We start from the raw sequence: 26,782 nt of genomic DNA, 5'->3' as shown, positions 1-26,782 counted from the left end.
CAGGTCAGGGGTGCAGAGAAGTAATGTTATTGAATTTCACTATCTCACAACCAACATGCTTTCTGATGCAAATGCATGCCTTTATTCCCTTTTGCTGACAAGATAAACTAAATCACTTTAAAGAATGCAGGCTAGTAGTTAGAGTCTGATTTAATATTACCTATATGTCAGACCAAAGTAATAATGAGTTGTTATAATAAATGGGTGGAGCACAGTGGCTTTGGACTAACTCTTTAATGTATCCCAATTAAAATATCCCTTTTGAATTTGCTTCCAATGTAAGCAGTTGGGGACAAAATCCGGTCCTCACCCTGTGTAAAAATACATTCCACAGTTTATTTGTCGTTAACATGAGACTTCAACAGTCTGAGTTATTCAGATTAAGTGGATATCTTCCAAAGTTACTGTCTGTCTAGTACAGAATTCCCTCGTCTTCCTCTGTGTGAGTCCATACTGAGCTGTGGATGAGGGATAGTAACACAAAGAGGGAAAAGGAGGGAAGTTTGTGCCGAAGAGATTGTAACTTTGGAAGATGTCCCCTTAATTTGAATAACCTGGAAATTCCCCTGACACTTATATTGGAAGTGCATTAGAGAGGAGTCTTTTAATTGAATAAGAGGAATCATTACAGCAAGTAAAACCTGTTTCACTACACATACTATATGAACATGTGACTGAAATTCTGAACTCATCCATTAAGATACACCTTTTAATATTAACACTGAATTAAATTATTAATACCTCAATACATTTCCAGTTCCAATTATCACAAATCGATAGAGTCTCAGGAAACATGGGGGTTTTGCAGCCCCTAGAGGCTCTGGAGTCGGGGCAGTTTTCTGCTTGGGCCGGTTGGTACTCCAGTCTTGGCTCCACATCAAGTTATCGTAGGTGAAAAAAATAGATTACACTGATGTTCCAATGGTTTGCATCTTCTCAGGAGGTGGATGCACAGTGTACGCGATGTCTCTGAACAGGACACAGCAGAGATGTATACGACGCTGCACCAAAACATCACTGTCATTATAAAGTTGTGTGGCAGCCACAGCAAACCCTGGCCTCATTTTCCCTATGTGCACTGCAGGCTTCAAGTTTCCTCATCACACCTGTGTAAGCTGCAAATTAAACCACAGCTATCCTCCAAACCAGTCATGTCGTCACAAACTCCTGCTCGTACGTCCACATCTTAAACTCAGATTTAAGGTGAGCACAGAGAAACTTTACCCTTCAGCAGACAAATATAAAAACGGCCTGGTACTGCTGATACCCAGTACCAGTCCAATATAGTGTTCTTTTTCATAAATTTAAAATCTCATCACAGGGTAATTTTCCTGTACTTCATTACACTTTTGAAATGAAAAATTATGTGCATGTTCATATTTTTGTGGCAGGGATGCACATGACTAATTTATTCACTTCTGACACACAAGTTTAGACTTGTCAGCTTTATGTTGCAGGTACGAGTTTGTAGATTAATATTTTATAGACAAAACATTTTTCTCATGTAAATATTACATGTAGCTATAGATTAAACTACTCAACAATATGTAAAATAATTAAAATCAGCTCCACCTTGACCAACTACAACAGTAAATACCACAGGTCCATTAATGCATAAACAGTAATAATCAAATATATATTAATGGAACATTCACAGGGTCCATTTTTCTACTTTTAGTGTTTTTGCTTTCGATACTAAAAGTGCTTATGATACTGATACTATTAATAAACATTTTGATGGAAGACTACTTTTACACTGTGGTAAAAGACTCTCTCGCCACTGTCATGTAACATTTTGAGAGGCAGTTTAGAAAAGGTAATGTACTGGAAATTGCTACCAGCGAAGGAAGAAGTATTCAGACCCTTAGAGCCAAGAGATAATCCCACTCGGTAAAAAATGCTGCATTCCAAAAAAATTGCTTCTGTAAAAGTACAGTTCCTATTATTAGGAAAATGTTGCATTGGCAGGTAAATAGACAAATCATTGAGACGAAACTCATTAAAGCTATTTTAAGTCATATTACAATAACTGATCAGAGTGTTGTAAATGAAAAAAACCTACAAAGTGACAGATAAATGCAGTGAAGTAAAAACTAACTGGGCAAAGTGGGCAATGGCTCAGGGGCCACAGACCCCCAGGTTTACCACGTTTCACCCAAACCAAGGTCCACAAACTTTATTATGATTTCATATGATTTGATTTTGTAACTCAGCTCACAGATAAGGACCATGTGATACAGTTGAAAGCACAAGAGAAAGCTAGTAAGGGGACTTTGAATTGGGATTGTTTTGTCACACTATATGTTCAAGGTCAAGAGTGATTTTTGGTGCTGACTTAAATTAATTTAGTTTATATTGTGCATATTCAGAAATATGTTGTAGTGTGGGTTAGTAGGGGGCCAGCAGCACATATTTGCCCTTCGAACCCATTTAATCTGGCCATTAGTAAAATGTAGACTACAATGTTTCTCTTTAAATAAAGAGTAAATGCTAGTAGCTTAAACTACGAATACTCAAGCACCTCAAAATTACACCGTTGTACAGTACTTGAGTAAATGCAGTCATTTACTTCCCCCCGCTGAGTACTCTACCGTAGTCGACGGAGCAGATAACAGTGAAGCACCACTGTCCCCTACAGATTGAAATCGGCGAGTGCCGACAGAGCACAGAACCGGTTTCCGGACAATCCCGAACACCTACGAAGACAACCTCCCCTCTTCTTCCCTTCCTCCCTCCCTCCTCCTCTTCACGCCTAATGTTGCTGTACCTCCAACCCTCCCCCCGTATCAGAGGAGTAGAAACAACAAGCCGCCATTTTGTTTGTGCGGACAGACCGTCAGAAACAGGAGGAGATAACCGAGAGAAGGAGCGACTCCGGCAACCGACGACAGCCGCTCCGGGAACCGCCGGGGGAAGAAAGAGTGGCGAAATCCTGTCCGTGTTATCAAGAGAGCGAAAGCATCACCAAAAAAGATAAGACGTCAGTGGAGGGAAAACCGAGTCGGTGATTATATATATATGTATGTATGCATGAGAAGGAAATACTCCGAAAAATCCAAGGAAGGGGGTGTTTTGCGGAGCGGAGACGGAGAGGAGAGGCGGAAGAGAGCTATATATCATCATAACGAGGAAAAACCTGCGAAAAAAGGGGGAAAACACCAACATGAAAAATCATTATGTGTCCGTCGCGGAGGAAGGAAAGAGCCCGCATAGACAATTATATAAATAAATTGCTGCCGGGCAGAAGGGAGAGGTGGAAAGAAAGACGGGTTTAAAGAGAAGGGGAAAATTGCCAGGATCAACACGAAGGGGGGCATTCTCCATCACAAAGAGTCAATGAGAGGATTTTGTGAGCCCAAAATATTTTAGGGGGGTGTCAACATCATTGTGCCGATCTGAAGCTTTCCGCTTTCGAAATAGCCATAATTTCTCAGCGACCCATCGTCAAATTTTATCACATTTTCGCCTGTCGCCGTGGCTGTGCTCCTGTTTTTTTTTTTTTTTTTGTTAAGAGCTTTGTTTTTCCCTTCGCTTGCACGACCAAGACGTCCTAAAAGCAGTGATTGACACAGGTATATATTTTCTTTGGAGTATTCATCACTCTTTGCATTATCTGAGATTTCAAAGAGTTTAAAGCAAGCGAAGAGCAGAGGAGGAACCTCCGCTGGAGCACAAGAGAAGTAACCCCACACAGATCGTCCTCTGCAAAATCAAACTAATTGGATCAATCTGACTGCCCGCTGATTGGCAATTAGTGCCGTGATCGCCCTCCAGAACTATACTGTCAGGGGAATAAAGTCGATTGCACAAGAGCAGTGATTTTTTGACTAGATTTTTCTGTTTTCAACCTTTTGCCAACCCCGCTGGCTGCAAGAGGCACAATCGCGCAAAAGGGTTGCAACAACCCAAATGTGCAATACCGAGTCTGTTCTTTCTGACCCAGTGCCTTGCATGGTCAAACACTTAAGTGCACAATCTAGTCTGCATGCACATGCAAGAGAAAACTCAATTCATGGAAATAGACATCCGCAATAGATTTTCTTTTTATGCGAGTAAGTGCAAGTGTGGGACTCTGGTGTTTTCATCTCTGCAGAACTGTTATTCTATTTATTCAGCTACTGTTAAGCCAATGCAAGTTGTTTTTCTCAGTATTGCACTTGAGAGCACCACTTAACGCTTTAACCGTATTTTAAAGCCACTGCCGGTGGTCTCCACGCCGGTGGACTGCCTTCTTGGTTTGGAAACGTAAAGGAGTCGGTGGCATTGAGAGCAGTGAGATGTCTGGTCAGGTGAGAGAAATGGTAAACGCAACCGAGGATCTCATAACTGTTGCATGAGATATCGGCCTCCAGAAGTTAACACAGGACTACTCCTGGCTCGTCTTTTTGGATCACATTTACCGTTTTCGTGCCCACACCGAGACAGCCTCCACCGGAGCGTTTCAGACCTGAAATACAGGATTTCTCCGCCGACTATGGCGGGCAGGACTGAGTGCACCACGGAGGACGGATCTTGGGACAATTTTTGTGTCGCAGAAGAGGCTACATGAGGTTGTCAGAGGGCCGCACGCTTGCCTTTTTTGCCGACTCCACCTTCCCACCTCCTCCTCTTCAAATCTGTGAAGAAACAAAATCTCCGACAGGGGAGGGGGACTGATATCTGCAGAGAGGAATAAACCGAGAGGGAGAACTGTGAGAGAAGGAGTTCAACATTGCTCTCTTCTCCCCTACCGTCCCCCAAGCGGTGGGGGAACGATCAGAAGTATTTCTTAAAGGGATAAGGAGACGCAAATAAGGGAAATACGTTTGCCCTCCGTGGATCTACAGCATTTTTTTAATTCGTCAAAAATATGGCCGATAATGTCCTGGAGTCCGGCCCGCCTTCAGCCAAGAGGCCCAAGCTGTCCTCTCCAGCTCTCTCGGTGTCTGCCAGTGATGGAAATGGTAAATATATTGCATGCATTACTTACTTAGAGATAAAACACAGACTAACTTCGACTGTTGTGTATTAATTACTGTTCAGTCCTGGAAGTCTCTGCAGAGTTGCACAGCAACTTAGTTGGTCCCAAGCAGAGGTGCTTCATAATTAATGCATTTAAACACGAATATATTCGTAGTTTGGTGAAAAATGTCTAGTCTGAGTATCTGGACAGCTACAGGGAAAACATGATGTAGAGTTGGCGGTAGGAGCAACTTTCTAGCAGTGATGTTTTGGTGTGTTAGCCTCAACAGGCTAACTAGCTACTAACTACAACATCCACCTCCAAACAATGGAAGAGTCGAGTCACCCCAGTTTGCTTCAAGTTGTCTCGCTACTTTAAAAGTTAATTAATTGAAAACATGAGGGTGCATACACACGAAATAACGGGCTTCACAAATAATCCGTAAACAACGAGACAAAAAACTGTTTCCAAAACAGCTTTAGGAGAAAGTAACGGTAACGGAGCTAGCTAACTAGCTAGGCAGATAAAACCACCGGTCCGGCTCAGCTGAGCTCGGTAGCTGGCTAGCAAAGGAAATGAGTCAACAAAGTGACTTTTTCTAGTTAGTACCAAGTCTTTCCGTAGTCCTAGTAAAAGTGCTTTTGGGGTCATGAATTTCGTGTACTTAACGTGTTGTAATCGGTGAATATGCTCTGTTTTTAGTGAACTGTTTTCGTATACCAGCTAGCTATTGTTCGACACTTAATTAAAGTTGCGCTAAGCTTTGTTGTCCGGCTGAAGATGTGGCTATGTGACAATTTTAAACGTGTTTCTGCCTATAAAGGGTAGGACAGAACCAGCCGCTGTCTCTGAAATGTCTTCTTTTGTTCAAAAGCTTTCAAGTTTCTCAATTGTGCTACCGGCGAAGCCCATTCTTGCTCACCCTCCATTGTTTGACTCTACACGGCGACACTGCGCTGCTCTTTTCGCAGTTTAATAATACGCACTTATCACAAGCAGACCACTTAAATGCCTTTCACTTTGTGAATTAAACTATTAATGCAAACGAATTCATTTGTACACGTAGAGCAAGGAGCTGCAAAATCTTAAAATCATCCCCTCTAGTTTCCTCCAGTTGTAAGTAGACACACATAGAACCAGTGATTTAGGAGTTTTGTTGATGTTGTTTTTCCCAAAGCAATCATATCAATATCAATATATAAAGCATAACATTTATTTCCTATAACACAAAAAGTTAATAGGTTTGTGGTTCTTGGTGTCAGTCGGGTGAAGACCAGCTCTCCAACTGCCCCCCACAATTTAGAAAATGAATTAATGCTAGTTTCAACCTTGATGCATGTTTAATTTCTTACAGCATCTGGGTATTTACTGCAGTGAGGAAGGAAGCTGCGGAGGGATGAAACTAGTCCTGTACATGCATCATAAAACACAGGCAGAGCACATCTTCTGCACGGTAGCATTGATTTTCACTAGAATTCAGTGAGATGCTGACCTGTCAGAAGCCATCATAAAAAATAAAAAAAATCAAACATGCAGGTTATGTTTTCTTTGGAGCAGAAGGAGAGAACAATTTGGTTTGTCACCATTACTGCAGAGAGATTGCTGCCTTTATGTTACATGTTGGATTAAAGGACGATTTTTATATATTTAAGTGTAGTCCTCTAATGATTTCCCCAATTAATTTGCCTCCTGTTTCAGTGATGTGATCACTTCGTCTCTGTCATGCTCTACAACATTACTGTAGATGCACACGCCTACCTAGGTACAGTAATGTTTACCCCTCTGCGGCTTCTCACCCTGACCCCACTGCGTTCACACTCGGTGTTTGGCACCGCATCAAACCACAAACTGATGCACAGGAGGCAAGTCCAGGCTGTTTTAGGCAGCTACTGATCCACTGGCTGTGTAGCTATGGGCTGTCACACTTGCAAATGAAAGATATTAAATGAATCTTGATAAATCCAGCTATATACAGAGCAAATCATAATTGTTTAGTTTTTCCTGAGCTGTCAACTCTGTGGTAAGAGTTTTGTTTCTCTTCCCTCATGTCTAGATTTTGGTTCACTCTTTGACCTGGAGCATGACCTCCCAGATGAGCTCATCAGTTCCTCGGACCTGGGGCTGACCAACGGAGGGGACGCCAGCCATACCAGTCTTGGGGGGGTTGGAGGAGGGATTGGTGTGGGAGGAAGCCAGGATGCGGCCGCAAAACACAAACAGCTGTCTGAACTCCTGCGCGCTGGAGCCCCAGCACAGCAGGGCGGCCCCACTTCCAACAGCACAGCACCTGGGGCTTCCATGGGGATGATGGGGGGTGTCAGTGTTTCCCCCGGTGGACCTCAAGGCATGCCCCCCCAGGGACAGCAGCAGCAACCTGGATTAATGCAGCAGGTTGGGATGGTTGGAGGGGTGGCAGCTCTTAATCGGGCAGCTGCTATGATGGGTGCTCAGAAGGGCAACGCTGGACAGCAGCAGCAAGGGCTGATGGGTGGGCAGGTGATGAATGGTTCACCAAGAATGGGTTACCCCAGCAGTGCAGGCATGGGTAACAGTAGTAACCTGTTGGCGGAAACCCTACAGCAGCAGCAGGGCGGTCAACCAATGGGACCTGGGAGTCAAGCAGGGATGAGACCACAGCAGCCTGGTGCACTGAACAAGGTAAACGCACTCAAAGCAGCAGGGCCAGCCAATACATGCATTTCACATCTCAGCAACAACTATTTTATAACAAATTATCAGTTGTGGTAAACTGACATTTTAACTGAGGCTAAGATGTTCCAATTGCCAGCCCAAACAGAGTGTGGTTTTGATGCTCTGTTGAATCCCACACCTGCATGTACTTCTCTTCAAATACAAAAAGAGGAGGTTGAACACTTAATAATTACCTATCTAAAATAATTATTGGGTATTTATCTGTTACGACCCACTGCCTCATGTACACACAAAACACTTAAGTTTGAAAGTGCTGCTAAACTCACTCAAAATGTGTCTGATTGGTCAGGATGGAATTTCATGAATTTGACCTCTCTTCAGGTCAAAGTGATTCAGACAGGAAGACGAATGGTAATTTCACCCTAAAAACAATTTTACATTCAGTGAAACAGTATTTTCAGGTTTACAGCACAAAAGGCACACTCATCTTTTCAGAGCAGAGTGAAGCTGTAGACTGAAAGTAGAACTGTAGTATTTGTTTATGTGAGACTGAAGACGGGTTCTCCAGAGCAGGTGCAGGTATGAGTGTGGTTATGTGTTGGACTCATAGACGCATCTCTCTTTGTTCTGTGGTATTGATGGTTAACCTCCCTGCTATTCGATATGCCACATGACAGTTGTGATTTTGTTCTAAAGGTGTGAAGGAAGTACTGCAAACGATCGTGTTAAGTGGTTTAATTGAGGTGTATTTCTCCATCTGCACGAGACGGCAGCTTAACTTTCTGTGGCTGTGCACCAACAAGCACAGGAATTTGTTTTGTAATGTCCTGTAGTAAAAATATCTAACACATATTTCTGTATGTGTTAGCCATGTTTTCTTTGCTGCTTGTCCTTGTCATACAGAAAAGAAACTATGTTGTTTTAGCACATCATTAACTCCAGTAGTGGATTTACTTTCACCTAAAGCTTAGATGCAGAGAGGAACCGTTTCATGAGACTTCACATTGTTGCTAGTATTGGAGCACTCCTATTGGATCTTCAGCCACAAGTGTAAGATTTTTCTCAGTGTCTGAAAATAGTGTGGGCTGGATCTGAGACCATATCTGGTGGTGACCTTTTTTGCAAAGCCTTAATAAGTGACATTTAGATCACGTCTCTGTTACTAAGAGCTTTGTTCTGGAGAGCAAAGTAAGGTCAGGAGAAAGCAGATGTAACACTAATTGTATGGTCACAAAGGAAACTAATTATGAAGGAATAATTACCAGTACTCTATGGAAAGAAATTTCATGTTGTCCTCCTTGTACCGTTTTCTCAGTGACATTGTTGGAGCAATTTGAACACAGTCCAGTGTAGTCAGATTCTATGTCGTTTGTAAACTCAAGTGAGATGGCATTGTAGTATCTCTCATCTTTCTTCCTTGAATGTTTGAGTATCAGTTGTCTGTATGCGTCTCTGCTCCTCCTCACGGTCTCTCATTCCATCTCTTCTCCCTCCCATCTCTCTCATTTTCTTATTTCCTCCACTTGCTCTGTCTTCCAGATGAATATGATGGCCAACGCGGGCCCCTATGGCGGTCCGTACGGCCAGTCTGCTGGCCAGGGGCTGCCTGGAGCAGGGCTGGGCCCACAGCTCCAGAATAAGGCAGGACTGCCCAACAATATGGCCACTCAGTTCAACATGGACAAGAAGGCGCCACCGGGTCAAGGCATGCCTGGGATGGTAGGATGTTTTTATTTGTTTTCCATGCAGGTGGATAAACTCTGTAGCCACCACAGAGGCCCCTTGTATTACCGTAGAACTAAATATACATATTTTAGTATCACACACTTTCTCATATTGCATGGTTCACAGGCAAGTCAAGGGCAAGACCTACTGGCAGACCTGGATCAGTTTCTAACTGATAGCTTGTTATAAAATCCAGTTCTTTTGATGTGTCTTTGTTACTTAACAAGGCTATTGGTATGTGATGATAGACAAATTATTCTGTGTGTGAGTGAGTGTGTGAATGGAAGAGGCAGAGAAACCAGTTTCCTCACCAACAAAAGCCTGAAAAGACATAAGCACTGTGCAGAAAAACAATAATATTCTATCATCTGCATGACTGTCGCGTACCGTTTACTGCCTCCCATCTACATCAAGGACCGCTTTGCTCTTGCCAGATTTTGGCATTTAACTTCATGGCAGACTGTTCCTATCTTGTGTATTTTTTGCTACAGCTCTGTGACTACAGTGTTGTCATCTGCAGCAGTAATATCAGGTCTTCACCACTACTGAAACCAATAAATCAGTTATGTTTTCATCTGCTAAATCCTGACAGCAGGCCCTCAAGTTTGCTTTGGTAACTTTTTGTGACTCAAACTCGCCCCGAAACACAGTGGAACAGTTAGCCTCATATAGCAACACGGAGGCGTCATTAATGCAAGTAGTGAAATCTCATGAACAGGTGGCATTTATCAAGTTGAAACAACATCTATGACAAGTTCATACAGTTTAGAGGTGAATGTGGCTTGGAACACTTGTCTGAGCAAACCTCACAGGGAGTTTTGCATAAGGTCCGTTGTGTAATTTCTGCCCTAGGAGTTGTGGGAGGCTAAGGGTTGGGGTTCACTTCACATTGTTCATGTGTTTATTTCAATATAAGAAGAGCTGGGTTTTTTTTTTCAGGTTAAACTATTCTTTTGTATTTTCTTGTCTCTGCGAAGGAGTGTATGGGTGGTGCATGTTACAACATGCCAGTTTATTTTGGAAAAAACTTCTTTTTATAGATTAATCTGAAATGGACAGTGAGAAATTAACTAGTAGCTAAATTATCTGCAAATAGACAGATATTTTAGATATACTCATAGTGCTCTCAAAGGGTCTGACTCCACTGATAGGAGAAACATCATTGACATGACTGCCTTGCATGGGATTTTAGCGAAAAAGCAGCTTAAATCATAATTACAGTTACCTCGGCTACCTCAGAGATATGAATCCTTTTGAAGTGAGGTTGAAGAGCTGCACTGTCAGACTGCTGTGAAAGTCTGTAAACTGTACATGAATGCATGGAGAAACATTGATGACTTTGAAAATGTCCCAAGGTTGTTTTTTAAGTCAATTTAAAGTCTTGATTAAATCGGTAGGTGGATGTTCTCATGATCATTTTTTGTTTCCCTTGTGTGTCCCTCACTCTATCACACACAATATATCACAAATGCCAGTCTTATGAAAAGTGGACGTATTGGTCAGTCAGTCACCTATCCTCATCAGTGTATAGACGTGATCAGTAGTCAACAGAACATGGTTGCACTACAGGCAGGAGTTATTTATTGTTCTTATTGCTTTTTGGCTTTAATTAAACACAGGCTTTATCTACTTTTTTTTCAACAGAACGGGTTCATTCATTCTTTAGATGGTTTTCCTGTTTTTAATTACAGATTTGCTGGAAGCACAGTTCAGAAATAGAGTTTTTGCTGCTTTCTTCACAGAGCATTTTAGAGTGTTTGATTGTTGAATTATTTATCTACTTTTAATTCTTGGAGTATTTCTTTTCAAGTATTTGACAAACGACATCAGTGAAGGACTTTTTGACAGTAGAAACCTCATTAATGTCAAATAAGTATTTGGACAAACATTTTATTTTTAGACTAATAAGTGGGCAGTAAGAAATTTCTGATGGACTTTTATCTGTGTTTAAATGTTATTTTCCTGCCGAAATAGTGAAGAGTTGTGGAAAAATTGATAATTGAATTGTTAGCTGCCAATCGGCTAATTGGTCATTGGAAGTGGTCCCATCACGCATGACTGTTTTCTAATGCTCACCTGTGCCTCCTCTCTCCTCTCTGTCACAAGGCATCTCAGCAGCAGCAACCCGGAGCGGTTGGTGGTGTATCTGTCGGCGGAGCGGCAGCGGTGGGAGCTGCCCAGGTTGGGCTTGGTGCCGTAGGGGCAGGTCCCGGTGCAGCACCCCCTACTGCAGACCCTGAGAAGAGGAAGCTGATTCAACAGCAGCTGGTCCTCTTGCTCCATGCGCACAAGTGCCAGCGAAGGGAGCAGGCCAACGGTGAAGTGCGGCAGTGCAACCTGCCCCACTGCCGCACCATGAAGAATGTGCTCAACCACATGACTCATTGCCAGGCTGGCAAATCCTGCCAGGGTGAGTCTGCTGAATTATACTGATTGCTGGTTTAATGGTGTGTGTGGTTTATGTCATGAACACTGGGCAGTGTTTAAAGTTGTAAAAGATTTAATATATCTTTTTTTGCTTGTTCTTGTATGTTGTTTATATCCCTCTTGGTTTGCCTCCCAGCTTTTCGTTGTATCAGAATGAGTTATTCTCTGTCTAAGTGGCTGTTCTACTATCATTTTTCCTTGCTCTTACTCTCATTGAGTTGCCATCTGGACGTAGTTTTATTGTACTGAATGACTCATACAGTAACTTTCTTATTCTCTGGCCTCTGTCTCTTCTGACTCTCAAGTTGTCCTTTTTTCTCTTATCCTCTTCTTGTCTCATTATTTTCCTCCTTCACTCTTTCACATTTTCTCATTTCACTTGTTCTCCCTCTTCTCTCTTTTTCACTTCTCTTCCCCTTTCTCAAACCTTTCTCCATTTCTGTCTCTCCTCCTCCAGTGGCACACTGTGCCTCATCCAGACAGATCATCTCTCATTGGAAGAATTGCACACGACACGACTGTCCTGTATGCCTGCCACTGAAAAATGCTGGAGACAAGAGGAACCAGCAGTGTGAGTGTCTCCCACTCAGCAGACACACTTGTGGTTATCACTAAGTTATTACACATGATCTATCACGAAGAGTGAATTCTTTAATAACCATTAAAATGCATGTCGGTGAGCCTGAATCCACAAACGCTCATTCTTTGTTACCTCTTCCTCTCTTTTTACTGGCAATCTTCTCTTTCCTCTTGACAGCTCTTGTCAACAGTGCAGGTGTGGGTTTGGTGAACTCTTTAGGTTCAGGAGTGCCAGGTGGACAGTCCAACACTCCAAATCTGAACCCTCCCAGCCAGATTGACCCCAGCTCCATAGAGAGGGCCTACGCTGCATTGGGCCTCACTTACCAGGGCAACCAGATGCCACAGCAGCAACCACAGGCCAACATGCCAAACCAGGGGCTGCAGGGGCAGCCTGGGATAAGGACTCTAAACACCATGGGTTAGTTTGTAATGCCACTGTGCATGTCACAAATTATATGGTGACCTACTAGGATTATCACTGAGCCTGGATGTCCATTCTTGACGTTGTTCTGTTAAAAAAAAAAAAAAAAAAACACTTCCTTCAAACTCTATAATTATTTCTTTCCAGGAGGAAACTCTATGGGAGTGAATGGTGGAGTGGGAGTGCAGCCCCCCAACCAGCAGTCCACCCTACTGCCAGATGCCATGTTACACAACAACATGAATGCACAGAGGTATGACTGCTTTTCACTGACCACAGCAGTTTACTTTGTCTTAAGTCAGGCTGCTGTCATTTAAGACTTTAACAAAGTCAAAATTAGTTCTTTTCTGGCTGACTCTTACTCCTTGTTTCCCTTCTTGCCTGTCGTTTCCCTCAGTTTGATGAATGATGGTGTGGGGAACCTGGGCTCCATGCCCACAGCAACTCCTCCTTCTGCTGCAGGCATGAGGAAGTCTTGGCATGAAGACATCACGCAGGACCTCCGCAATCACCTCGTCCACAAGCTGTGAGTCTGCTGTGTCTCGCAAGCGGCCATAAAAAATGTCACTATGGGCAGGAGATAGTGAAATGAACTAATTTGAATATTAGATCATTTGTCAATTGGCTGCCTCTGTTCCCAAGTTAATTGTAGCTGTGCGTCCTTTCTGTTTGTGCGTGTGTGTGTGTGGGAGCAGTGTGCAGGCCATCTTCCCCACTCCTGACCCAGCTGCACTGAAGGATCGACGGATGGAGAATCTGGTGGCTTACGCTCGAAAAGTAGAGGGAGACATGTACGAGTCAGCCAACAGCAGGGTAAGAAACCAGCAACAAACTCAGAGCATGAAGTCATGTGGCATAACTATCAGTTCCCAGTTAAGGAGTAAGGAAAATGAAATGTATTTATCTTACGCACTGTTGAGATGTATCCCATAACATCCTCCCTCCCTCCTGCTGCATCACCTTCCAGGCGGAGTACTACCACCTGCTGGCAGAGAAGATCTACAAGATCCAAAAGGAGCTGGAGGAAAAGAGGAGGACACGACTCCAGAAGCAGGGCATGATGCCCGGCCAACCTGGAATACCCACCTCAGGCCTCCCACAGGGGCCTCCCAACATGGGACAGCCGCCCATGGCCCCAGGGCAACCCCCAAGTAAGTAAACATACTGTTTTTACCTCCCTCACACACTTGTGTGTTTACATGGACAAACATGTATGAATGTATGCACACATACAGCGGGCATGCAAATAATATAAAATTTGACTGCTCAACTTTCAGATCAGTCAGCGCTGATCAGACTCTGATGAAATGTAGATCATGGAGAAATGTAGTTTTGACATGGAAAAAGAGAATAAACATGCATACACACCACTAGTCTAATAGAAGTGTAATGAGGTTTGTTTGCCTCACTTTCCACATCCTTAAAACATCTTTCAGTTGTCTGTGGTTTTGTTGATATTCCTTGATCCTGAAGACATGATTTCTATAATTCTTATCAACCTGTCAGATGGTCCTCATGCTGATCCGTCCATGGCCCGACCAGCTGGACCCAATCAGATGGTCAACAGGATGCAGAACCCAGCAGGTATGTTTAATTAGTGTAAATGACACCATAAGAAAGGCATGTTAAGTGAACAGAAGAAGAAGAGGCTTAAAAGTGATGGTGCTGGAGGTATTTGATGTGGTGTACATTAAAGGTCGGGTCCCAAATTATAAGCAAATATTTTTAATCTCACATCTCTAGTGGTATTTAAATAAACAGAAAGTTTTAGTTACCAGAATAATACCAGCATCAGAGAAGGAAGGATGCTGCTTGGTTGCAGTGAATGTGAAGTGTTTAATAAAACTGTAATTCTGTGATTAGCCTGCTAGCTGTGCTAGCTCTTGCAGTTAATGCTTACTACCCTGACCATGTGTTTTGCCTCAGCAGGTCCTGTCTGACTGGCCATGTTCTGTTCATTCACTAACATTATTGTAGAGCAGTGTTTTTACAAAGTCAGCAAACATGCTTACCCTAATCTGCAAAATGCTTCCACACGTTACTTCTCAGACATTGTGGTGTCATGATTATTTGTTTAGCAAGCTCACTAGTTTTCTCTATTTTGCGTCAGCAAGGGGAACAATTACCTAGTAAGTTTACTGATTGGCCAGCAGCTGAAGGATGGGTCAGACTGCCCCCCACCCCTCACCGGAGTACAAAGACAGTCTGTTGTGCATATACACTGTGAAATTTGAATTCCAAGCGATCATTACCAGTCACATATCCTTACCTCTCATTTTGACATTCATTTCTCTCCTCCTTCACTTTTAGGAATGAACCAGTTTGGTCAGATGGGGATGCAGCCAATGGGTCAGAGGTCGACACCTCCTCTTCCTCTTAATCCTCCAATGAACCAGGTTGGTATCACTGTCCAAAATGGATAGTAAGACATCTACAAGGTTAAAAGGATGTTATTTCCTTAACTTAACCTGCTGTGAGAAATCTAAGCTGTGAAGTAGGAGGGTACACACAAGGCAAAGTGTTTAATGAAGTTTTCATTCGCATATAAAATTCATACAACAGGACATCTTCATGACTGTAATGATGACGTATAATATTCAAGACTTCACATCACCATTGATGTCTCATTTCCAGATGGGTATGGGAGCAACAAGAATGGGCCAGCCCAACGCCACACAGTTACAGAACCAGTACCTCCCCACGGGCCAATTTCCTGGGTCCAGTCCCGGACTTGGTTCTGGTCCTGTTGGCATGAATCAGCCAGGGCCACAGACTACAGTGCCACCGGTGAGGACTGAGTGGCAAGAGTGACAGTACTTTGTAATGTATAGATAAATTCAATTGTCAGGGGGAGTTGGATCTTTGCTAAAGCATGTGATATACTGAAATTCAAACATATTTTCTGTTTGATGTGGGACAGCTGGCAAAATGAATGTGCATGAGGATGAACATAGATGTCAACTGTCAGAGCAGCTTTGCGGGAATTGATGGGTAGTGATGAATATGGTATAATTACCCATCTTTTGTCTTCAGGATTTTGGCATATAATTCATGGGTGTTGTGAGAGATGGATCACAGTTTTTCACTAACTCTATCCAGAAGTTTTAAGACTGATTATTTGTGCTTTTGTGACAGTCAGTCATATTTGATGAAATCATTTTTATAGGTTTCAAAGAGACTAATTAGAAATAAAGTGTTGTGACTCAGGGGTTCCAGAGCTTTGTACCTGGTAAAACCTTTCTCTGTTATTAGTCATATCCATGTTGTTTCTCTCATACTCTGTGGATTGATCTTCTGCAAAGTCTCTATCAAAATGATTTCTGTGTTAGTCACGAAGTAGAGTGTATCCTGGCTTTTCTTCTTTCTCTAACCTCTGTGTCCTGACCTCTGTAGCAGAACCCGATGTCAACGCCGCCTTCCCTCCCAGCCAGCAGCCCCGCAGCACAGTCCGCCTCTTCTGTTCCGGGCTCCGGAGCCCCTGGAGGCTCCATGGGGACTGGTAGTGCCAGTGGTGCCGGGCCTCTACCCAACTTGCCTCCATCCTCCACCCCCACCCAGCCCAACTCCTACCCTCACTGCCCATCCATCCGAACAAACTCCCCGTCACCAGCACGCAGCTTAACGCCTCAGCCCCATCAAACACCCCCCACGTTACCTGGCTCTCAGACCCCACAGCCGCTGACCCCCAGCACACCCCAGCTCCCCCCACCACAACATCCGCAGCAGCAGCAACAACAGCAGCAACAAGCTTCGCAGCAGCAGCAGCAGCAGCAGCAGCAGCAGCCGCCGCAGCCGCAGCCGCAGCCACCAGGGCAGATGGTGAACTCTGAGAAGGCCAGTCAGCTCCCACAGCAGACACTTGGGGGCGTGGCTTCCTCAGGCCCCCAAGCAGGTCAGGCTTCATCAGTGCCTAACCAGAATGCTCATGTGCCACTGCAGCTGCCTCAGACCCCAGTGAGTAGATCACCCTGCTTCCCTTACTTTGCTACTTTCCCCAGCACAGACTTGGTTTTCTTAAATCACATTAAAGCCTTTTTCCAGGATGCTCTTGGCCTCCTAGTAGCTCTGGTGCAGTGAATCTTCATTTCAGAGTTGCGTTGGGTGCTTGATCCCTGTTAAACCTAAATGCAAGGCTTTTTTCCCTATCAACCACAGGAATAATAACATTAAGAAAAGTTAATAAAAATGAAAAAAAAAAACAATCATTTTTCATGGAAAAGTCAAAAGTTTGTTGATTTCCAAAAATGATGGTCTTAAAACTACTTGAAGGACAAATGAATTTGAGGAGGAATGAAATGATGGTGAGTGGGTGTGGGAACCCAACAAAGATCATGTGTCCTGTCTGTGGATTTCTAAACCTCTCTTGATCTCTGTCCTTTTTGTCTCAGCTATCTGCAAAGCCATCTCTGACAGCAGATGGTCAGGTATCCTCTCCGGCTTCAGTCAACAGCAGCGCTGATCCCAGTTCCCAGCTCGCCCTGGCAGATGGCCCTGCTCCCAGCCAGGAAGACATTAAAATGGAGGTGAAGAAGCAGGAGGAGGATGACGAAGGGGCTGATACACAAGGAGAGGGCAAAGGGAAGATGGGCAAGGGTCAGCCTGATGTGAAGACGGAGGAGAAACCTGAGGTGAGATTGTCCACTCTGACTTAGTGACACTTAAGTTTTGGAAAAGCCTGGAACAGCTGGGCTTTGGGAAGTTAAATATAATGTGTTTTAGGTCTTATCTTCAGTTAGTAATCACACTGATAAGGAAATCGTTTTACTGACACTCTAATCTTCCTCTCAGATAAAGAAAGAGAAGTCATCAGGAGATGGTTGTAAAGGTGAGCCCATGGATACATCTTCCTCAGTGTCGTCGTCAGTAGCAACAGGTGAAGACAAGAAGCCGGAGGTGAAGAAAGAACCCAAAGAGGAAGAGGAGGGGTCAGGGTCAACAGGAACCAACAGCTCCCCAGCCAGCACTCAGAGCAAGAAGAAAAGTAAGTTTTGAATCTTCACTCTGTTGATGTAACAGCTACTATTACCTGCACATTAATGAATTGTCAGAAAGTGAAAAGTAGTTTTACTGACAAGAACTAGAATGATCAAAATAATTACTATAGGAAAAGCCTGGCCTCATCAGGATTTAAAATGCATTATTGAGCTATAGAATGGTGTCCTGATAGTGTTGACCTTTGAGGGGACAGAGAGCCACAGAGTCCAAAACAAAGAAAACCATCACAACTTATTAGCTGTGCTGCGCTATTCACTTTTATTTAGCCTCCTCTGTTTGGAGTGAAACTCCACAAAAGATCAGTTGTTTGCAGACGAGAGGTACAAGTACATCTTTTGAATAAAATGTGTGACCTCACTGTCCCAAGCTAAGTTAATGAGCTTTGGAAACCTTGTTAGCTTAGAGAGATTTATTTTCTCTCCAATAACTTAATGATGGACATAAAATAATCAGAAAAGCACAAACTGTAACACATTGACTCTCTGGATTTACACATCTTGGCTTCTGTACCATGAATACTGCGTCTGTCTCTGTGCTGCAGGTGTTGTTAAATACCACAATGCTACATGATGTTGTCAGTGGAGTTTCACTGACAGCCATCTACCAGAGAGAAGAGGCAGTTTTTGCCCGTGCCTCTTCCTCTTTTACCTGCCATCTCTCAGTCTATCTCATTTCGCATTCATTTTTACTGCTCTCCTTTTTCTAGTCTTTAAGCCGGAGGAGCTGCGTCAGGCTCTGATGCCCACCCTGGAAGCTTTGTACCGGCAGGACCCTGAGTCCCTTCCCTTCCGTCAGCCGGTGGACCCCCAGTTACTGGGAATACCCGTACGTATTCGAACTAGTAACAAAACTAACCTGGTAAGGGACTGCACTGGCTGCCATTTTGCTTCAACTCCTCTGAAAACGTAGTTTTTTTTTTAATTGTTTGTTTTCCTTTTTTCATCTTTAATATTATTTCTGCTTTGTCATAGTTGTCATATTTTCATAATTTATTTTGTTCATCTGCTTCCAGTTTCTTTAACTTTTTAGTTGATTTTTCTCCCATTGCATGTCAGAAGTTAAGAAAACGAGATTTAGAAGTGTGTGTGTGTGTGTGTCTGTCTGTGTAAAAGTGTGAGCGTGTCAGTGTTTTCTCTTTTCTGAAGCTTCTTGTCATTTGTAAATCAAAGCAATGACTCTTATGAACATTTGCCTTTACTTTGATGGAACTGTAGTTACCAAACAGTTCGGCTGAGTAATGCTGACACTGAAATTTCACTTTTTGTGTTGACAGCTTTTAGTGTGAGCTGATTCAACTTTAATTGTTTTGTAGACACTCCACCGCACCCCTGCAAAATAAGCATAAAAAACTTACAAATTACACAATATTATGTGACCCAAGCATCCATCAGAGTATTTTGCCCAATTGAATTAATGGCTGCTTTTCTTTCACTCCAAAAACAAAGAGACAATAAATGAAATGTCCTCACTATTTATTTCAGTGGGAAAATTCCCACAGTTCATGAGCCAATTGCTTTCATTTATCACTTTGATTGGTTTGACTTTTGCATTTTATCATAAAGTTTTAGGTTTTAATTTGACTTATGATTTCTTTCATAGTTCTCATCCTAGTATTCCATTGCTAGCTTTCTAGTTCAGTTCCTCACCAGTAGTAGTGTGTCAGTGTTCAGGTGGGCAGTGTGTAGAGGTGGGACAATACCTTTACCCTCACTGCATCCAAATTAGGGGGAAAAGAGTATTTGATGAGAACAAATATACACTTTCATGCAGGTCATGTCATTATTGTATTGACAACAGTGACAGTGTCAGGCCTCCCACTGCCTCATGCAATATGACGTTTAATAAAGGCTTGTTTTTTCCGAGCAGTGATGAGCAAGTACCAGGTTATTGGCTCACCTCTCCTTCAGGAACCTCCACAGTCAAGTGATGCAACTTTCCACTGTTGTATAACTGTGTAACACCATTTTCATAAATATTCAGGCACTTGCTGCAGTGTTACTTAAAAACTGGTGGGATTTATAAACCCTGTATTATTCTGATATAATTTTGGCCCTGTAGGTTGGTATGGTAATGTGCATCACTTGTTTGTTCATGTGAGTGGTTCCATTCAGAGATGAGGGTCTGTTTTCTAACTCTTGTTGCCATGGTGACACTGAGATGGACCCTGCTCTTTGAAACTCACACCTCCTCCTTTTTTTTTTTTTTTGGTTGAATCTCCAAAAAGCCTTTCTTTTCCTCGGCTTCTTCTCTGCTCCTTTTTCAAATCGTATTTTCGTTTTGAGAAGAAGCAGAGGGCAGCCGACAGGAACAGGAAAACAACTTGGAGACTCATCTGTCCCTCTTACATTAGCTTCACCTCAGCACTGTTGGCTTTAACTCCGTCATCATATTGCTACTCATGTTGCTGCCGTTGTTAATGCCAACCGCTACGTTGCTAAGAACAGTAAATCTCTGTCTGCCTTGCTGTTACCACTGCTCTGTTCTTCTTGGTTTTGCACCCTGATCGCTACCCAGGCCTGAAAGCTTTGTTTGCTTTCAGTCCTCAGCAGAAAACCATTCTGGCTGTCACAGTGTTTATCACTGAGTTAATGTGCTTTTTAGGACAAATTGCTAAATAATGATTACAGGAACACAAGGCTGAGCTTTAGTTGTACTATCAGTATGAAAACTGTAGCTAGTTTTTAAATTCTTGACTGGTTATACGAGCAGCAGCGGACCGGACAGACTTGTGGTGGTCATCCAGTCCCTGCTGTGCAGCACAGATAGAGTCTTGACTTTAAATGTAGGGTGCAAAGCAGAGAGCTGGAGGGCAGAAGTTGTCATGTCTCTCTGTTTGCACGTGAACCTTCTTTTCTGCAGCGCTCAACAACATTGTCCCCCTGCACCCTCTTCTCTCCCTACTCTGGTCCTGCCTGGTCAACTGCGACACCTTCATCACACCTGACGACCACAACGCTGATGTTGATGATGATGATACTCTTCCTCCCCATCTCTCTCACCTTCTTCTCTCGGACGGCCAACCCCTTCCACCACCTTGCTGCTCTTTCTTCTCTCCCTCCTCCAACCCTTATCAACTTTCACTTGAATCCGGACGACGACCCTTCCAAACCAGGACTACTTTGACATTGTGAAGAACCCCATGGACCTGTCGACCATCAAGAGGAAGCTGGACACGGGACAGTACCAAGAGCCATGGCAGTACGTTGAGGATATCTGGCTGATGTTCAACAACGCCTGGCTGTACAACCGCAAGACTTCCCGTGTCTACAAGTACTGCTCCAAGCTGGCTGAGGTGTTTGAGTCGGAGATTGACCCCGTCATGCAGGGCCTAGGGTACTGTTGTGGGAGGAAGGTGAGGAGCAGGTGTTTTTGCTTTTTCACAATTCATGCTGTCAGTGCAGGTATACAAAGACATAAAACATTGTCAGTGAAGACATTCTGCTATTCTTTTTTTATTGAGCTAATTTATGGTCAGGGTTGGGTTGTAAAGGAATAGTTTGCCGAGTGTCACATAAGCGGATTAATAACACTCTCACGTCTTTATTTTAAATATGAAACTAGCTAGCAGCTAGCTAATTTAGCTTAGCACAAAGACAGGAAACAGAGGAAAACAGATGTTTGTGCGAAGCTAAGCTACAGCCAGCAGCTGGTTAGCTTACCTGTTTAGCTTAGCTTAGCTAGGGCAAATGGGAGGGTTTCCCAAAATGTCCATGAGTCTATGAGTTTGTCTTGGTGCGTCCCAGTAATGTATGAATATGTGAGGAATGCATGTATGAGAGATTCTGCAAACATTTTTTTGTTTTTGTCTCTTTTCTTGTTGCAGTTTGAGTTTTCTCCCCAAACTCTTTGCTGCTATGGAAAACAATTATGCACCATCCAACGTGACGCTGCCTACTTTAGCTACCAGAACAGGTAAGGGCTGTCGACACATTGGAACACAAGCGCACACATACACACACATACCTACCACAGACATTATTGACATTTAGACATTTTGCAACCAATGAGATCAGCTTGTATGTGTCTTGGGGTATTTTGCACATTGGTTATATTTCCTACAGCATAGCATCAATCAATCAGTGCAATCACAGATGAGTTTTAATTTGGCTTCAAATGGTTACCCTGGCACCATCTCCATCTCCATAGTTCACCGTTTTAATTTTCATTATGTCGTCATTCATAAAGTGGGCTCCTGTCTTCTTCAGCAGTTATTGTTTATTTGTTGCACCATTGTTTCCCACTGAGTAAATTTACATGCACAACACATGACTGCTTGTGTTTTCTGATATTGCATAAATAGACGGGGGGAGGTTGTGTCCATTCTCACCACCAGAAGAAAGGTTCCCACTTTATAAATGAGCTGAAAGGATGATGGGTCTCTGTTGCTTTACCATTTATTTTTTTCCTCATCCACCCTTTCATGTTTGGAGACTCGTATCCTCACTCCCTTCCTCCTCCACAGCTCCTAGTGGTCTCTCATGTTGCTGTAATGTTGTTGTTGTTTACCACTGGATGTCTGACGCTAATCTTTGCTTTGCCTTGGCTCTCTGTCCTCTGTTGGTTGTTGTTCACATCCTGTCCGTCCCTCCCTCCTCCATGTCCCCCCCCTCCTCCCTCTCTGTCCTTCCATTGTCTTCGTCTGACCTGTAACGATTTATTTCACGCTTTTTTAATATTCATTTTGACCTCCCCCATCTCCCCCCCCTCCCTTCTCCCCTTCTCTCCCTCCTTTTTTAACGCTTGTGATGTCTGCATTGGCCTGCTTTGGTGTGACCAATCATCCACTCCGAAATTTACGCGCAAAATCAAAACACCCGCCCACACAAAAACCCTGCATCACGATTGGCTGCTACCTCCTGGCGACGACCTACCTTGCCCTGTGCCTCCTCCTGTGTGTCCGCCCCCTGGCCTGTCCTGCCCTGCCCTGATTGGCGGCTGCTTCTTCGTGCCCTCTCTGTGATTGGCTGTGCTGATGGCGAACGGTGTAGTTCACCAAAATATGGGCTTCTTGCTGACAGGTACCACTTCTGTGAGAAGTGTTTCAACGAAATCCAGGGCGAGAGCGTTTCCCTGGGTGACGACCCCTCCCAGCCTCAGACGTGAGTATCCCACTCCAGCCTTCCTCTCACACACAGCAGACATCAGCTCTCCCATTTAAATATTAGATTCTCAAGTAACGTAGTATTCAGTATTCTCCTTTAGATTTCCCCCTAAGTAGCTTTAGGATTAGCAAAATTGTCTTACACACCATCTCTAGTAGTATCACATATATATTGAGCTTATTCCACCTCTTATCGAAGCTGTATGGTGTTTACTCTGGATGAAATATTCAAACTTGAGACTCGCTCGCACCACTTCATGAAATGAACCAAACCCAAAACAAAGTTCTGTGGGATTGAACAATGTTTAGCCAGCACAACATGAGTTTGCAGTTACTGACCCACAAGCAGCTCAGTGGAATGTAAAAGATTAAAGATCAAATAGTTTTTTTCTATTGATTTCTCCTCTGGGTTTCAATTTTTGTTTTTTAAATGTGTAAGATAAATGTAAGCAGTCAAATACAGGATTTTTAAAAAAAGCAGTTTAGTCTAGTAAAGCTTCTGGACGCACAAGAGACAGATTTTTAAAAAAGAAAAAAATCTGTTAAAGGAGCTGGTTTGGCTCAAGCTCCAAAAACGCTGGATACTACAGCTTTCATTAAATTCTCTGCAACGTCTTTCAAACTCCACACCTCCAGTTTGTAGCACAGGCTTTCTGGAAAAAGTCTCAAGTCTAAAGCCCAAGGCAAGATGACCCTGATGACATCACTGTGACATCATCTGCGTTGTTTTCTCTGACTTGGCGAAGCTCGTCCTAAAGACACTATACATTATATATCATGTTTTAGTCGTGATAGTCGTACTCCACATGATGAATAAACAAAACTTCATATGTAAAATTGATGGAGTGCTCCTTTAAAACATAAATCCTCTGTTTTTATTTGATTTCATCCTTTATTATATCATTTAATTCTTTCAGTATTTTGCATCACCATCTTAAAACAACTATGTTATATTTAAGCCCTTTCTCCTAACTAACTCGAGAGTTTGGGAGATATAGAAATAATCAGTATAACAATGAACTGTGATAAAATGTGTAGCTGGTGGGCATATTCTGATTTCCAGAAGCATTTTCAGAATTTCTGACACATCATTTCAGGCGCAGCCTGCAGTCTACAGAGGATTACCTTACTGTGTCAGTTACAGTAGTTTGTTTTCTGATATTTCCCACAGGTCCATCAACAAAGACCAGTTCCAGCGAAAGAAGAACGACACACTTGATCCTGAGTTGTATGTCCCATTCTTAACTCATTAACGTTCTTTTTTTAATGATTTTGTACCGTGTCTATACTGCTCCAAGATGATATGTACTGTATATTATGTATTAAGTAAGATTTTTTTATTCAAAGTACTTGAATTAGGTGTTTGGAAAATGTGATTAAGTGATTATTATTTGTGAATGAGAGCCATGAGATAAAATCTTTTGTTTTCCATGTGTCACAAATGTTTTTTTTCTGTTGTTATTTAGCAACTGTGTAGCTCCTGTAGAGGAACAAACTGTATTTCCATCATGCGTGACATGTCGTCCTATTAACTTTGAATATTGTGTCTGCCTTTTGTCTTTTCTCTGCTCAGGCTTGTGGAATGTATTGACTGCGGTCGTAAAATGCACCAGATCTGTGTCCTGCATCATGAAACCATATGGCCTTCAGGGTGAGCCAGCTATCATACGCACACTGTACATTCTGTTATGTGACTGTGTCTGGAAAATGTATTTGGCCTTTTGTGTTTCTTGAAAAGAGTTAGAGTCAGCCAAAACATTTGATTTGTTGATCTGAAGTCTTGACACGTATGAATGCATGTTGTCGTGTAGCTGTAGATACGCTGTCTTGAGCAAATTGTGAGAGATTACACACATTTTGAGGAGCAGTTTGGAAAAAGTTTTGAAACTGAAAAGATGTAGGAGTTTTGATCTTTACGTGAAGACTAAAAATGACTGCCAGGGCTGCAGCAGTTAAACATGCAAACAAAGTCTTGCAGCTCTCTCACTCCTCAAAGCTTGATCTTCCTTCATGTGTGCTCTGTTAGTAATTAAAAGATGTAAGCAACTTCGTAGTCATTATAGTTGTTTGAAGAAAGACTGACTGACATGAAAGGCCAAATCATCTCTTGATTAAAACCACTTAATCACTGTCATTGGTGCTTATTGTGACAGAGCGGATGGTAACCTGCAAATGTAACCATTTACTATTTATTTCCTCCCTAACCACAGCTTTGTGTGCGACAACTGCCTCAAAAAGGCAAATAAGACAAGGAAGGAGAACAAATACGCAGCTAAAAGTACGTGGAGTATGTGTGTGTCCCTTTCACTGTGCTCTCATCACTTTTCACCTGTTTTGATCCTTTTCTGTTTTTGATTTAATACCAACATTTTCAAAAACTCAAACTATATTACAGATAAATAAGTCCTCATTAAAAAAAGGTACCACTACATCTTTTAACATCCCACTGTGTAGTTTACACTGAAGAAAACCTTGAGTAGCAGTATCTTTAAGAAAAAGTTATTTAATATTTAAATGTTTTTTGTTTTCTGTGCAACTGACAACTTCAAAACATGAACTGTGTATCATGTATTCTACCAAACAATGATTTCACTGAATCATTTTACTGCTAACTAGAATTATTTGAGCAAAAAGAAATTTCAGTCAAACCACTTCCCAATAAGCTACAGAACTGACAAGGATAATTATTTCATTGTTTTATCAATAATCCACCTTTCTTTCTTCGTCTTGTTCTTTTACAGGGCTTCCCCAAACCAAGTTGGGGAGCTTTTTGGAGACACGAGTGAACGACTACCTCAAGCGCCAGAGCCACCCCGAGTCTGGTGAGGTCACCATCCGAGTGGTCCACGTCTCAGACAAGGTGGTCGAGGTCAAGCCAGGCATGAAGTCCAGGTAGGAGGTTGGACCTGCTGCTGCAGGTTCTGGATGTCTGGTGTTGGAAGCACCATTGAATATATGTGTAAATTGTTGTGTAATATGATAATTTCTTATTTTCAGCAGTGATAACAACCTAAGATCAGGATTTAAATGTCATCAGTTCTCATGGAAAATATGTATTTGTCCTGATGAAATAAATCCGAAGAGGGAACAAGGTTTTCCACCTTGTTTTATAACGGAGGTCGGCCACCTCACATGAAATAAAGACTCCGCTCCACTGTCATCATTATAAAAAATAATTCACCTTAATGAGACTTATGACCTTGGCAAAACTACATATAAAATAACATTGTCCAAAACTATATAAAATAAATACATGAACAAATGTACAATAACAAGTGTTAAAACAGAATGATGATCATCTGTGATCATTTTATTGCAGAAAGAAACTTAGACAAACATAACGCAAATATGAGCTTTATCATCTAACCCATGTGTATTGTGTGTGTATTGTGTTGTATAGTGATTGTGTGAACAGAACAAGGAGTAGCTGAACATTGTCTCCTAACAAGTAATGATGATCTTGCTTAATCTGGTCACTGACGGTCAAAACTGATGAATCATTCGTCCACAGTCAGGCCTAAATGAAAACACTGGCAACAAAGTAAGAGTCTGAGTTTACAGAAGAAACTCCCCTCTCTTTTTACAGCTAGTTGAACAGCACTACTCTACACATCTTAGAGCACACAGAGCATGTGCATATGCTTTTATTATTTAGCTTATTAAGCTACATAAAGCTACATTTTGTAGTGTTGTGGAAAAAGAAAACCCTATGAGTTTGACAATCACAAGCTGGACAGTTTTACTCAAAAGAATTTGCATCAAGTTGACGTTAGTTTGTACTGACCAGCTGGACTTGTATCAATAAAATTGAGGAGGGGTACTTCTCCAGGACCAGTTTCCTGTGAGAAACCTTGCACAAGCAGCAGATCCTTCACACCATTGCAAAACAAATGCACAATATTGTTGTAGCTAGGCAACAGCTGACTGGTCATGATGC

The 26,782-nt window shown here is 42.6% G+C and overlaps 1 protein-coding gene across 6 annotated transcripts in view; it reads left to right on the top strand.

The window, feature by feature from the left end:
• The first annotated feature begins 2,826 nt into the window (after positions 1–2,826).
• The window catches only part of ep300b (E1A binding protein p300 b), a 32,671-nt gene continuing 8,715 nt past the window's right edge, over positions 2,827–26,782 (top strand). The window contains exons 1-24 of one of the 6 annotated variants that reach the window (XM_018667654.2): positions 2,827–4,943; positions 6,996–7,600; positions 9,134–9,313; positions 11,426–11,729; positions 12,204–12,317; positions 12,504–12,746; positions 12,897–13,002; positions 13,147–13,275; positions 13,445–13,562; positions 13,717–13,900; positions 14,256–14,333; positions 15,060–15,145; positions 15,384–15,536; positions 16,146–16,703; positions 17,138–17,377; positions 17,538–17,730; positions 18,451–18,602; positions 20,857–21,096; positions 21,568–21,656; positions 22,733–22,843; positions 24,017–24,073; positions 24,419–24,496; positions 25,056–25,123; positions 25,587–25,737. In XM_018667654.2, coding sequence (XP_018523170.1) covers positions 4,850–4,943; positions 6,996–7,600; positions 9,134–9,313; positions 11,426–11,729; positions 12,204–12,317; positions 12,504–12,746; positions 12,897–13,002; positions 13,147–13,275; positions 13,445–13,562; positions 13,717–13,900; positions 14,256–14,333; positions 15,060–15,145; positions 15,384–15,536; positions 16,146–16,703; positions 17,138–17,377; positions 17,538–17,730; positions 18,451–18,602; positions 20,857–21,096; positions 21,568–21,656; positions 22,733–22,843; positions 24,017–24,073; positions 24,419–24,496; positions 25,056–25,123; positions 25,587–25,737 — 4,331 coding nt within the window. In that variant the 5' untranslated portion in view covers positions 2,827–4,849. Of the gene's footprint in view, positions 4,944–6,995; positions 7,601–9,133; positions 9,314–11,425; positions 11,730–12,203; positions 12,318–12,503; positions 12,747–12,896; positions 13,003–13,146; positions 13,276–13,444; positions 13,563–13,716; positions 13,901–14,255; positions 14,334–15,059; positions 15,146–15,383; positions 15,537–16,142; positions 16,704–17,137; positions 17,378–17,537; positions 17,731–18,450; positions 18,603–20,856; positions 21,097–21,567; positions 21,657–22,732; positions 22,844–24,016; positions 24,074–24,418; positions 24,497–25,055; positions 25,124–25,586; positions 25,738–26,782 lie in introns of all 6 variants that reach the window. The other 5 variants (XM_018667658.2, XM_018667657.2, XM_018667656.2 and 2 more) reach the window with 5 other exon arrangements.

Source organism: Lates calcarifer, linkage group LG11 (genome assembly GCF_001640805.2).
Source record: "Lates calcarifer isolate ASB-BC8 linkage group LG11, TLL_Latcal_v3, whole genome shotgun sequence".
In the NCBI taxonomy this organism is placed as follows: domain Eukaryota; kingdom Metazoa; phylum Chordata; class Actinopteri; family Centropomidae; genus Lates; species Lates calcarifer.
Note: the sequence above shows the minus strand (reverse complement) of the source record. Positions and strands in the feature narration are given on the sequence as shown.